Consider the following 12550-nt stretch of genomic DNA (forward strand, 5'->3'; position numbering starts at 1 on the left):
CTACAGATATTTAAGGTGTGATCCGTGCTTGTGTTGTGTGAAACACGGTGTTTAGAGGCTGTTTATGGCTTAGATAAGAGCCTAGTTTCCCATACAAATTTTCAAACTCGGTATCTTTGATTTTTTATTTCAAGCTGTAATGAAGTGTTTGTAGTTTCAAAGAATCGTTTATGATGGTAAAAGTGTGTTTCACTCCTGATAAGCTAAATGTGTAGATTTTGAAAGTGACTTACAGCGCCGTTAATGTGTGTGAAAGTGACGTATATAAAAGACCTTTTTGTTTATTTCAGCGTGTTATCAAGTTTTAATATGTTCCGAAAATTGTTCATATTTTTAAAAAATGTTTCCTATCCTGTTGAATGAAATTCATGGACTTTTCAGTGTTTTTAGGCATGTCGAAATTATAACACTTTTATTTACGGCGTTCCTCTAAATATTTTCTTATTGCTCAGTCCAGTAATGTTTTTTGTATTTTAGAAATTAGTTTTGATTAATGGTGAGTCGGAATTTAATATGCATTCATGTCTAGCTGCCTTTTTGCGAATCGGTATTTTCAAAATGGTTTCCGTAACGTATATTTGTGACGTCATCAAGGGGGGGCCCCCACCGGCTGGACCCAGACGGGGCCAGACCCAGACCCAGACCTGGCTCTCTCCCGCACTGTGTGTGTGTGTGTGTGTGTGTGTGTGTGTGTGTGTGTGTGTGTGTGTGTGTGTGTGTGTGTGTGTGTGTGTGTGTGTGTGTGCCCGCGTGCGTGCGTGTGTTTGTGTGTGTGACGGCTCCACCCATCTTTATAAAATCAAGCATCACATAGTGTGATGGCAGCTGTCCCCTCGTTTCCGCAAGCTGCTGTGTGTGTGTGTGTGTGTGTGTGTGTGTGTGTGTGTGTGTGTGTGTGTGTGTGTGTGTGCGTGCGTGCGTGCGTGCGGAGTTGATGCCACCCAGAGGCCCGCAGATAGCTGCCGCGTTTCCACGCAACACTGCGATGCTAACTCGCTGCTGTAGCCAGGCTATCTCGTGTGTGTGTGTGTGTGTGTGTGGTTGGGTGGTTAATATCTTATGTTGTCCAGCGGAGGTCCGCAGATAGCCGCCGCGTTTCCATGTAACACCATGAAGCTAATGAGCTCTATATGCGTAGCCAGGTTGTTTCCTGTGTGTGTGTGTGTGTGTGTTATTCTTTACGGTGGCCTGCTGGTCACCCAGCCTGCCTTTCCTCTACGAAAAGAGCTTAGAGCTCATACTGACCGATCTTCGGTTAGGATTAAGACCACACTATAAACACACACATACACACCGCGTAGTGTAGTGGTTAGCACGCTCGACTCACAATCGAGAGGGCCGGGTTCGAATCCCGGCGCGGCGAGGCAAATGGGCAAGCCTCTTAATGTGTGGGGTGTGTTCACCTAGCAGTAAATAGGTACGGGATGTAACTCGAGGGGTTGTGGCCTCGCTTTCCCGGTGTGTGGAGTGTGTTGTGGTCTTAGTCCTACACGAAGATCGGTCTATGAGCTCTGAGCTCGCTCCGTAATGGGGAAGACTGGCTGGGTGACCAGCAGACGACCGAGGTGAATTACACTCCGGGATAACGAGGCCACGACCCTTCGAATTATATCCCGTACCTCTTTACTGCTATAATAGATGAACAAGGGCCACACATGGAGACTCGTCCATTTGCCTTGCGAGTCGGGACTCGGACCCGGGCCTTCTCGGTTGTGAGCCGATCGAGTGTGCTAACCAATAATAAACTACGCGGTGTGTGTGTGTGTGTGTGTGTGTGTGTTACATGGTCTTTCGTTGTTTTAGATACACTGTACAGGATAATGTTATTTGTTTTATTTATTTATTTATTATTTTTTTCCGTTTGTATTTCGTCTGTCTTCTACTGGAGTTGGCAATTCCAAGGCGGTTGAGGAGCGGTGCCGAGCCACCTGTAGCATCAAGATCAAGGATCCAAACTAAAGACAATAACAAACCCGCGCTGTGACAGGACCAGGCAGGACCACAGTCGACCAGACCAGGCTTCCCCCATTCCCAACAAGGACAAAAGTACAATTCAACAGAATCTAACCAGCTGATAATCTGCCTGCCACCATCACCGCGGCATTACAGGCTGTGGCACCTCAGCCTGTAGGGACCGTAAATCTCCAACAACAACAAACCTCAGCCTGGTGCTGTCTTCGTTCTTACCTTCACGGCTGCCGTGCCCTGCAGCACTCCAACTCACAGACGCGTCACTTCACACCCACAAGTCAATATCAACACAGACTGAGTGGCTTTCAAAACCAAGGTAAATACTAGATAGTTTATAAAGCCTGTTCATTTCTTTATAATATACTCTTGTTTTATTTTATTGTTTCAATAATGCATATATATATATATATATATATATATATATATATATATATATATATATATATATATATATATATATATATATATGATGAATAGTGAATAATGGTTTTTGAATGGCTAGAAGACCAAAGAAATTTGTTGACTAATGATTATGCTTCCTTGTGGTGGAGGTGAACTCTAATTCAACATGTTTGTCTGTCAGGATGATGGCAGAATCCCAGGTAGGAAAAGAGGAAACCAGAGCAAAGTTACCACCTCACCAGAAGCACAAACAAGCTCTGCTCAGTGAATTGTCGAGAGAGGTGAGTCAGGCAGCTGCTCAGAAGGCACACCACTCACACATGACATAAAAGGATCTCGTGTAAAGGGGAGAAGTATGATCAGAGAGAGGGATGGTGATGAGTACTGATGATGGTGGTATTCTCCCTCACAGGAGCTGGAGGCTAGAGTGAAGCAGGTGGAGGCTCACAACACACAGTTACGCAACCTTCTCTCCAAGAGCCAGACTGGAGCCACACCAGACTCCCTCTCCACTCACGGAAAGTCTCCTAAACAGAGAGACTTTGATTTCTCAAAGTAAGTATGTACACTGTACTTCATTACTATTTCTGTAATAATTGTGTTTCATCTTGGAGACAGAACATTACAGCATAATTGTTCCACTGTTTTGTGTGTGTGTGTGTGTGTGTTGAACCTGACATTTCATCAAAAATTTTATGTCAAAGGAATGAATAATAACAATGTTCTTAAAAATGATAACTGCCCTTCCAATTCTTCCTGGGTTTACATGGTCTGTCTCCTCAGGTACTCCTGCAGACACGTGGCGCTGAAGCTGTGTTACCTGGGGTGGGACTACCAAGGGTTCACAGTGCAGGAAGACTCCCACAACACTATCGAGGCTCAGCTCTTTGCAGCTCTACTTAAGACCAGACTCATCCAGTCCAGAGAGACCTCCAACTACCACAGGTGTGTGTCTTTCTGTTTGCCAGTGTCATGAAGAGGCAGAAGTAATTTGTCTCCTCTTTGTATTCCTTTTGTTTTATTCCACTTAATTCAAACTTTAAACTTTTTTGTCAGTTTTTGTTATATGTTCTTTCCTGTCTCCAACCTTTCACAAACCAATGTTGGGCTTACTTCTTTTTTTTTTTTCATCTCCCTCTCATTCTCATCATGACTACTGCACCACAGGAAAAATTAAATACTGACTCCTTAAACATTGCTTTCAATACTTTGGCATTAGATACATCATTCCTTAAGCTGACTCACTGCTACATAGTCAGTCAGACTTTTCTCTTCACTTCCTCATCCTTCTTCCTCAATGTGTTCCTGTGGTTCATCTAGTGTCAGAAAAGGTGTTTGCTAAAAATAAACCTCTCTCCTACATACTAGTCCATCAGGTACCCCCACAGTCACTTCATCTAGCCTCCATTGTATTACCACAGCTGCTGCCTCACTTCATACACTGCTCAAACGTAGCCCCAGTTTTGTGTGTGTGCTTTTCATTCGTGTTTTTTGCTGTACACCTTTCATTTGTGGTGACTGTACAAGCCGACTGGTCTTCAAACACTAGCCAGCCTTTATCTTCACAGGTGTGGCCGCACAGACAAGGGTGTGAGTGCCTTTGACCAGGTAATTTCTATCACCCTGCGTAGCAAAGTGAGGAAGGGGATTGGGGTGGAAGGCGTCACCCAAGAAAAAGATTCCTCCACTACTGACAGACTGAAGGAGTATGAGAAAGAGGAGGAGGAAGAGGAAATCAATTATGTTCAGCTACTCAATAGAGGTTAGCATGAGTATTGTGTATACTTGGAATAGATTCTGTGAAAGATTTCTTGTTACATCACCACACATTCTTCTTTAAGTTCATTTACAGATATATGAGATACATTCTAAATTTATTTGTGTCTCTGTGTTAGCTTTTGTTATCATGTTTTGTCCACCTCTAATAAATAACTCCCCTACCAGTCCTTCCTCAGGAGATAAGGATTCTAGCCTGGTGTCCTGTGCCTTCAGAATTCTCTGCCAGATTTGACTGCTGCCAGCGCACCTATAAATACTTCTTTCCTCAGGGCAGCCTGGACCTGCAGGTGAGGAACATTGTGTGTGTGTGTGTGTGTGTGTGTGTGAGCTAAGAAACAAAACACCAATGCATATACCTATTAGTGTTTCACCTCATTTCATGACAATACAATGTGAAGCTGTGCAACATTCAGGCTTGTGACAGTACACAGCTCAGGCCAGCACTCTCTACAGGCCATGAACCAAGCTGGCCAACACCTGGTAGGGGAGCACGACTTCCGCAACCTATGCAAAATGGATGTGGCCAACGGTGTGGTGAACTTCAAGCGGCGTATCATGGCCGTGAGGGTGGCAAGGATGGACCAGAAGGACGGTGAGGACACAGGTGGAGGCAGTGAAGATGTAAATGAAAGCCCAAGTGATGGTGATGGTTATGGGATGTGTGTGGCCACTATAGAGGGCCAGGCCTTCTTGTGGCACCAGGTGAGGGCTGTGATGGCAGTGCTGTTCCTGGTGGGGCAGGGCAAGGAGCAGCCAGACGTGGTGGCAGAACTACTGGATGTAAAGACTCATCCAAGGTATGTATATTGCATGGCTACACACGTACACACATACATACAAGCAAGAAGTGAAGGGAAGGCCATAGACTCAGAATTACCTTATATTCATGTCATGTGTTTGAAAGTGAAACTATCCCTTTGTGTTGTATGTGCTTCCTGCAGGAAACCCCAGTATTGCCTGGCCAGCGACCTGCCCCTTAACCTGTGGGCAGTGCACTTTGACGGTGTGGCATGGCGCTGGGATGAGGACGAGCTGCGCCGCCTCCTGGGCCAGCTGCAGGAAGTGTGGACGCAGCAGGCTGTCCGGTGAGTGGCTGAAGTGTTGCCTCATGAACCTTCCTCTTATATAAGGTGCAAGAAGTCCACCTACACCCATGAGTCTGAACATCACTATAAATTACCCCCTTGTCTGTCTGCTTGCTCCCACACATACTACTATATTTCCCTTGTAGTTAAATCTTTCCATTGTCCACAATATTTCTATTTCATTTTTACCTTCTATGGTCCTGCAATAACCACTATAATGAATTCCTGTTTGTTTTATTGCATGGTGTCTCAAGTCACACGTATTTACCTTCCCTTGGGATTTAAGAGTTTAATTATTTTCAGTAACACCATGACCAGAAGTATGCTGAAGGATCTGGAGGGTCGCTATGAAAGATTGATAAGAGTGAGGGAGAAAAGGAAAGGCAAAGAGGATGAGGAAAAACAGCCAGGAAATAATGAACCAGAGATGAAGAAAATGAAGAGGGACGAGGAAAATAATGAAGAGGTGAAGATGAGGATGGAGGAGGAAGATGAGGGATGGAGAGTGAAGGAGCAACCAGCAGTCTTGATGTCCGGGAACAAATGCAAAGTTTACCGTCCTCTTCTCACACGACCAACTTGCGGTGAGTGTGTGCAGTGTCAACAGTGGAAGCATAGAAATAGGAAGTGACATTAGGTTTTTGTAAGGAAGATAGGAGAATATTTGAAGGGAAAGTTGGACATTGTAAAAAATACCAGAGTAAGAGAAAGTGAGGTTTTAGGTAAGATGGGAGAAAATTTGAAGGGAAAGCTAGACATAATAAAGAATTGAGAAATAGGAAGTGAGGTTTTATTAGGATGGGAGAATATTTTAAGGGAAAGCTGGACATTATAAAGATACAGAGACTTAAAAGGAAAGGTTTGACAATAAATGACTCTGTGGATGGTAATGAAAGTGGTGTGGCAGGGAATGGAAGGGGTAATGTGATAGGGTATGCTAGAGGAAAGGGAGGACACACACACACACTCTCTCTCTCAAATTAATATGTTCTTTTTATTGCAGAGAGTCTGGAGAAGCGGGTTGAGCACTACATCAAGAAACAAAGGCTGGATCCGGAACTACTGAAAAAACTTGATTAATGACACAAACCTTCAGTGGATGAGTTTGATTCGCAGAGAAGCAGAATAAAGCTCACCACCTTTACTTACATCTTTCATTTACATCTGTCCTTTCACGGTGAACCTGTCAAGAAGGATCCAGCGTTAAGCATCCTGTAAGTAAAGACATTCACTTCCTATGTTATTTTGTTTTTCCATCCATATGACCCACAGAGGAGTTCTTTATAGTACACTGACTTTCTGCTACATCATCTCTTTGGTAATTAGGATGCCAAGAATGGCTAGACTGATGATGTCTGGCTGCCGTGTTGACCACTTATAGTAAGCAAATACGTCTCGCACTGAGCATTTATACGTGCCTTGGATGACTGAAGAATATTCCAGCCTTTAGTTGAAGGGTGGAAAATACAAAGAATAATTCTACTCTCAATATGCTATTGAAACTGAAGAATGTGGGCATCAGTGTCAGGCTTATACCTTGGGATAATGAAAGACCTTTGTAGTTAGAGAAAATAGTATATATTTCCACTGCAAACAATCAAGACTGAATCAAAGAAAAGTACATGAAGGGTAATAAAGAATCACAACATAGAATGGATCTCCAAAACGTTAAGAAAAATAACACATTACCTAAGCACCGTATGAACATTATTAGAATGGTATAGTATCCAGACAGCATCGGCTCCACCCACCAGCCTATCTTAGGGCTATATGTACAGGTCTATAATATAATCAGGCAGGAATGGTACACACCCTGGCTGGCTATGTGTCGTGTTGTGTTGTGTTGAGAGAGAGAGAGAGATGAGACAGAAGAGGTGAAGGATACTAAAACATAGACTCCTAGACACAAGTGTGCCCTGGAGTGAGACTTGAGTGGCAGCATACTAGTTGTCGTCGTTATCCTCGTCTATCTTGGGCGGTGGGTAGTGATGGGTCTCCGGAACAACAAAATGTGTGGTTCTGTGAAAGGATGGTCTCTTAAAGTATTGAAATACTCTGGGACATTCATTCTTCACTAATAACTGGAGCCTGAACTAATAACACACCTTGTCATGGATTGCACAGGACTTGCTATCTGCTCACTAACTGGTACTGTACATGGCTCACTAAGACTCCCCTCTCCACTTTGATTAGTGCTGGTACTGGCCTCTCCATGCTACATCCTTTGCTTCTCCTTAACTCCACATGTAAGCATACCAGTCACTTTTACTCTTTAGTGCACCAAACAACATTAGGCATGATTCAGAACATTAAAGAGACAACTTCTGAAATCAATCTCTTCATTTAAGTAACCTTTATAATGACAAGTCTGTTTTCCAAGACTTTTTTTGCCACTGAGCTTTACAATATTATACCAACTCCTCAAATGTCACTGAGCTAGAATACTGTCATGGTCACTATTCATATGTATCTTCTAGGCTTCTCCATTCCAGATACAATACTACAATTACACAGGTTATTACTCCACAAGTAGTACAGCTTGCTTTACTCCCTCAATCTGCTCTGGTGGTGTGCAGTACTTGAAGTGCGTCAGTGAACACTTGCTCACTATGGCATCTCTAATGTACATGCCTATGTGTGTGTGTGTCTCACCTGGTTCGTGGATCATGTAGTGCACCCATCCTTGACTCTGCTGAACACCCAGGCTCCGCCACTCGCTCTCTGTCATCAGGTGGGTCTTGGGAACTAGCTTGGACAGGTCCTTTGGCAACATTACGTGTCTGCCGGAGATCACCACATTAAACAATCATTATAAATTTCATTTCAGTAACAGTAAATACCCTTGTAGTACATGACACTGCACTACACTGACAAGTAACCATCTGACATCATAAGAAAAGTCAAGTAATGCTAAAAATTAGAAAAACACAAGTTTATCTACATATCATGTATCATAACAGTGTAGGTGTGAGTGTGCATCCAGCAATCTGGTTGTGACATCCGGTAAAGGATCTGTGCTGGTACTGTCCTGCCTCTGTACTTAGTTTCCTCATTGTTTCATTGGGGTGTGCAAATGCAATTCTTTTAGTGGGTTTACTGTTTCTCTCACAATGTTGTTTATCATGTCATCTGGTGACAATGTGTCTGCCACTGTCACTCCAAGGTCTGTCTTCTGTTTGTTTTCCAATGTAATCATTTCTCAACTTATAAACATAGATTATCTTTTTCACTCTTCCTAAATTCATGTTAGATATATTTCTTTACATTAAAATCCTCCCATTCCCGCTCCATACTTCAATTGGGTTCAAATCTCAATTTTTTACATGCGCCGCCACAAAGAAAATGAAAAAATCTACAGTGACCTTGACCCAGCGAGTGTCAGTGCAAGGCATTGAAACGTTATTTAGAAGTGGATGACTAACTATTGTGTGTGCATTGTAAACTGCCAGGCCTGAGGATGCCATGACATGATTTCTGCATTATTTTTTCTTTATTATTATTATTATTATTATTATTTTTTTTTTTTTTTTTTTTTTGGTGGTGGGGGAACTGTCATCTTGGTCAGTCTCCTTAAAAGTAATATCAGCAGAGCCACAGTTACCAAACGCCTCCCTTGTCACACTAAATGTCCCACTCCTAATTGTTTCCATTGCCACGCCACAGTGCAGTTCAGGAACAAAAGTACAGGCACTCCCACCACAACACCAGCCACTGGTATAATCTGTCTACTCTAAAGTGGCTCCTGGGTCTGGGTTTGAATGGTGTCTCAGGGAATGCATGGTTGTCAAATCTTATGGAAAACCACGAGCTGTCCTTGTAATAAGTGCATGGATGAACAGAAAACAAGTATTATTCACATCAAATTAATTATGTTATCAATAAGCTACAATATGTTTGAAATCCAGGAGCCATTTTAGAGATAGACAAACTATACACAATACTCAATACTTCACATTTTGATCTTCCTTGTTTACCATCCCTCGTTGGCGACACAAACAGTTACACTTTATCGTTACATTTAGTGACCTTGACTGACATGGTAACACAGCAGACTGCAAACAAATACACTTCTAACTGGACCCAAACAGCCAGGGACCACACATTGACACCAGTGGACTCTACTCCCTCACCAACCCACCTCCATAACATCTGGCACCATGTACACTTGTGATATTGTTAACGTCTTCAGTACAATGATGCATTTTCATATTCATTCAGGTTATTATTTGGTGATTTTACACAGCTTCAGAAACTTATGTGGGAATTGAAATGAAGACTCTGTATTAATCTTCTGACCTCCATAAACCCTTTCTAATGTAAATAAAATTGTCTAATTGTACCTAAAACTCATGGTACAAATGCATTGCAGTACTAAAGAGGTTAACTTCAAAGATCACCATTTTATCAGCCAAGTTACCAAGTTAGTTCATTTAGGGCACATGTGTATCTGACCACAGCATTATATTGTGACGGCTGCTGTGAAAACTGACACAGCTAAGAGTAAGGCACAAACTCACTTCGTAGTAGACATTTGTTCATATTTGTCTGGCTAATTTCTTTTAAATCTTTTAGGGAACCTGCAGTTTCAGTGGATCTTTTTATTTACTTATTTATTTTAATGTTTTGTTGCCCTTGACAGGTCTTCCTCTTGCATAGAAAAAAAAAAAAAAAAAAAAAAAAAAAAGGATAATGGGTGAACACTTCAACACTCTCAGACTCACAACTAGAAAGCCTCAACACAACACTAAGTACTTTTCAACTGTAAATGTCAAGGGAGCTGTCTCTCTCTCTCACACACACACACACACACACACCAAATGTTACGAATGTGAACGAAATCAAGTGAGAAATCATTATTTTTCTCATAATTCTTCGCTTACTTCAGAACACTACACAGGAGACGGAGGAAGAAGAAAGAGAAGAGAAAGAGGGAGAGAAAGAAGGGGAAGACGAAGAGGGTGAAGAAGTGGAATTAGGAGTGTGAGCAATGCATGAAGTATTACCATTGCGACACACACACACACACACACACATTATCCTGCCCGTGTGGACATTAACGAGGGAACAAGTGGATCAATGGAGTAAACAGACGCCACATGGGTGAATGGGAGGGCAGAGTGGCAGAGTAAGCCCAGCAGTACCCAGCACTGGCCCAGCACTCCGCTACTCACCTGTACTCGTATTTGTCATCATAGTATTTGTCAGAGTAATAGATCTTGTGCGGCATGGTGGTGTGAGGCAGGCGGCGTTCAAATAGTCGAGGCAGAACAGTCCTCCAGCACCAACACTGAGCACCGCCACAGACGTGTTCGCAGCACTGGTTCAAATCCTGGGCGTTGATTGGTCCACCACCGTCACCACCGCCGCCTTCACAGGGACCGCTGGTGTAAGGCAAGCCATTGCTGTGTTTACTTCACTAACTCACTGTTATGTCCCCTGCCTTCACTTCACCAGTGCACTGTACGGCAGCATGGGGTTTATTAAGTCATTCTGGTTCAGAGGTACCCTTACTGTCATTAACGGGAAGGATGGTTTGTTTGTCTTATGTAATAGTCATAGTAATGATAATGACAATAGTAATACTAACTATAATAATAATGCTTAAGAAACCAATGGTAATTAGTGGTAGTACTAATCGAAATAATAATAAAATAATAATGATAATAACATTATTATTACTATTATTATTATTATTATTATTATTATTATTATTGTTATTATTATTATTACTATTATCATCATTATTATTATTATTATTATTATTATTATTATTATTATCATTATTACCACTATTATTATTATTATTATTATTATTATTATTATTATTATTATTATTATTATTATTATTATTATTATTATTATTATTATTATTATCATCATCACTATTATTATTATTATTTTATTATTAATATTATTATTATTATTATTATTATTATTATTATTATTATCATCATCATCATCATTATTATTGTTATTATTATATTATTATTGTCAATATTATTAATATCAATATTATTATTGCTACTTTTATTGTTGTTATTGATGTTGCTGTTTATATATATATATATATATATATATATATATATATATATATATATATATATATATATATATATATATATATATATATATATATATATATATTTATTATTTATTTATTTGTTTATATATCAATACACACACACACACACACACACACACACTGAGTGATTTTGAAAAATATAGTTTCCCGTAAAGATGTGTTGAAACTTGGAACAGTTTGAGTGAGGAAGTGGTGTCACCAACGAGTGTGCATTGCTTTAATTAAAGAAAAATTGGATAAGTGTAGATATGGAGACGGGGCCATACCAGCGTAAAGCCCAGTGGCAGGCCCTGTAAAACTACAACTAGGTAACACACACACACACACACCCGGTAGCTCAGTAGTTAGAGCGCTGGCTTCACAAGCCAGAGGACCGGGGTTCGATTCCCCGGCCGGGTGGAGATATTTGGGTGTGTCTCCTTTGACGTGTAGGTGGTGTTCACCTAGCAGTGAGTAGGTACGGGATGTAAATCGAGGAGTTGTGACCTTGTTGTCCCGGTGTGTGGTGTGTGCCTGGTCTCAGGCCTATCCCAAGATCGGATGCAGCAGATCAAACAGTGAAACACTCACGTGTGTAGTGGTTAGCACGCTCGACTCACAATCGAGAGGGCCGGGTTCGAGTCCTCTTAGTGTGTGGCCCCTGTTCACCTAACAGTGAATAGGTACGGGATGTAACTGGAGGGGTTGTGGCCTCGCTTTCCCGGTGTGTGGAGTGTGTTGTGGTCTCAGTCCTACCCGAAGATCGGTCTATGAGCTCTGAGCTCGCTCCATGATGGGGAAGACTGGCTGGGTGACCATCAGGCGACCGAGGTGAATTACACACACACACACACACACACAGGATACAATGATGATAGCGGATACTGCTACAGATAGGAGTGTGTGGCAATGTACATGGTAATGGTAGTGGTGATGGTGGTAGTTGTGGTTTTGTCCTACACCGATGGTGATTTGCTGTACCAGTGTACCTGTAGTGTACCGCTGCTGAGTCTGCTGACAGTACGCAGTGTCGGTGTGTGGCTGTGTGCCCGCGGCCACTCCAAAGCTGTGAGAGGAAGCACACTGTAGGCTACTAAGTGTACCGGAAGACGGACAAAGGATAATAACAACAAGCTATTAATAATGGAAAATGTTGTCATGCAGTGCCCGCATGTACACTAATTACTAACTGCTCATGGCAGCTGTACTGCCTGCACATTCCCATCATCCAACAGTGACTCCTAGAAATGTG

At 41.9% G+C, this 12550-nt stretch overlaps 2 protein-coding genes across 2 annotated transcripts; one reads left to right on the top strand and one right to left on the bottom strand.

The window, feature by feature from the left end:
* Positions 1-1912: 1912 nt before the first annotated feature.
* On the top strand, positions 1913-6381 carry LOC123501818 (tRNA pseudouridine(38/39) synthase-like). The gene is made up of 10 exons (XM_045250840.1): positions 1913-2287; positions 2555-2654; positions 2786-2928; positions 3157-3318; positions 3942-4135; positions 4318-4439; positions 4606-4949; positions 5094-5237; positions 5541-5821; positions 6241-6381. The coding sequence occupies exons 2-10, from the start codon at positions 2556-2558 to the stop codon at positions 6315-6317; spliced, it is 1566 nt and encodes a 521-aa protein (XP_045106775.1). The 5' UTR covers positions 1913-2287; position 2555; the 3' UTR covers positions 6318-6381.
* A 415-nt stretch (positions 6382-6796) lies between these two features.
* LOC123501814 (cyclin-dependent kinases regulatory subunit-like) lies at positions 6797-10596 on the bottom strand. Its single transcript, XM_045250832.1, is given in 4 exon segments — positions 6797-7221; positions 7224-7256; positions 7890-8017; positions 10409-10596. Coding segments are annotated over 4 exon segments (258 nt in total). The 5' UTR covers positions 10465-10596; the 3' UTR covers positions 6797-7180.
* Positions 10597-12550: the final 1954 nt, after the last annotated feature.

The sequence above is a fragment of the Portunus trituberculatus genome, chromosome 10 (assembly GCF_017591435.1).
Source record: "Portunus trituberculatus isolate SZX2019 chromosome 10, ASM1759143v1, whole genome shotgun sequence".
In the NCBI taxonomy this organism is placed as follows: Eukaryota; Metazoa; Arthropoda; class Malacostraca; order Decapoda; family Portunidae; genus Portunus; species Portunus trituberculatus.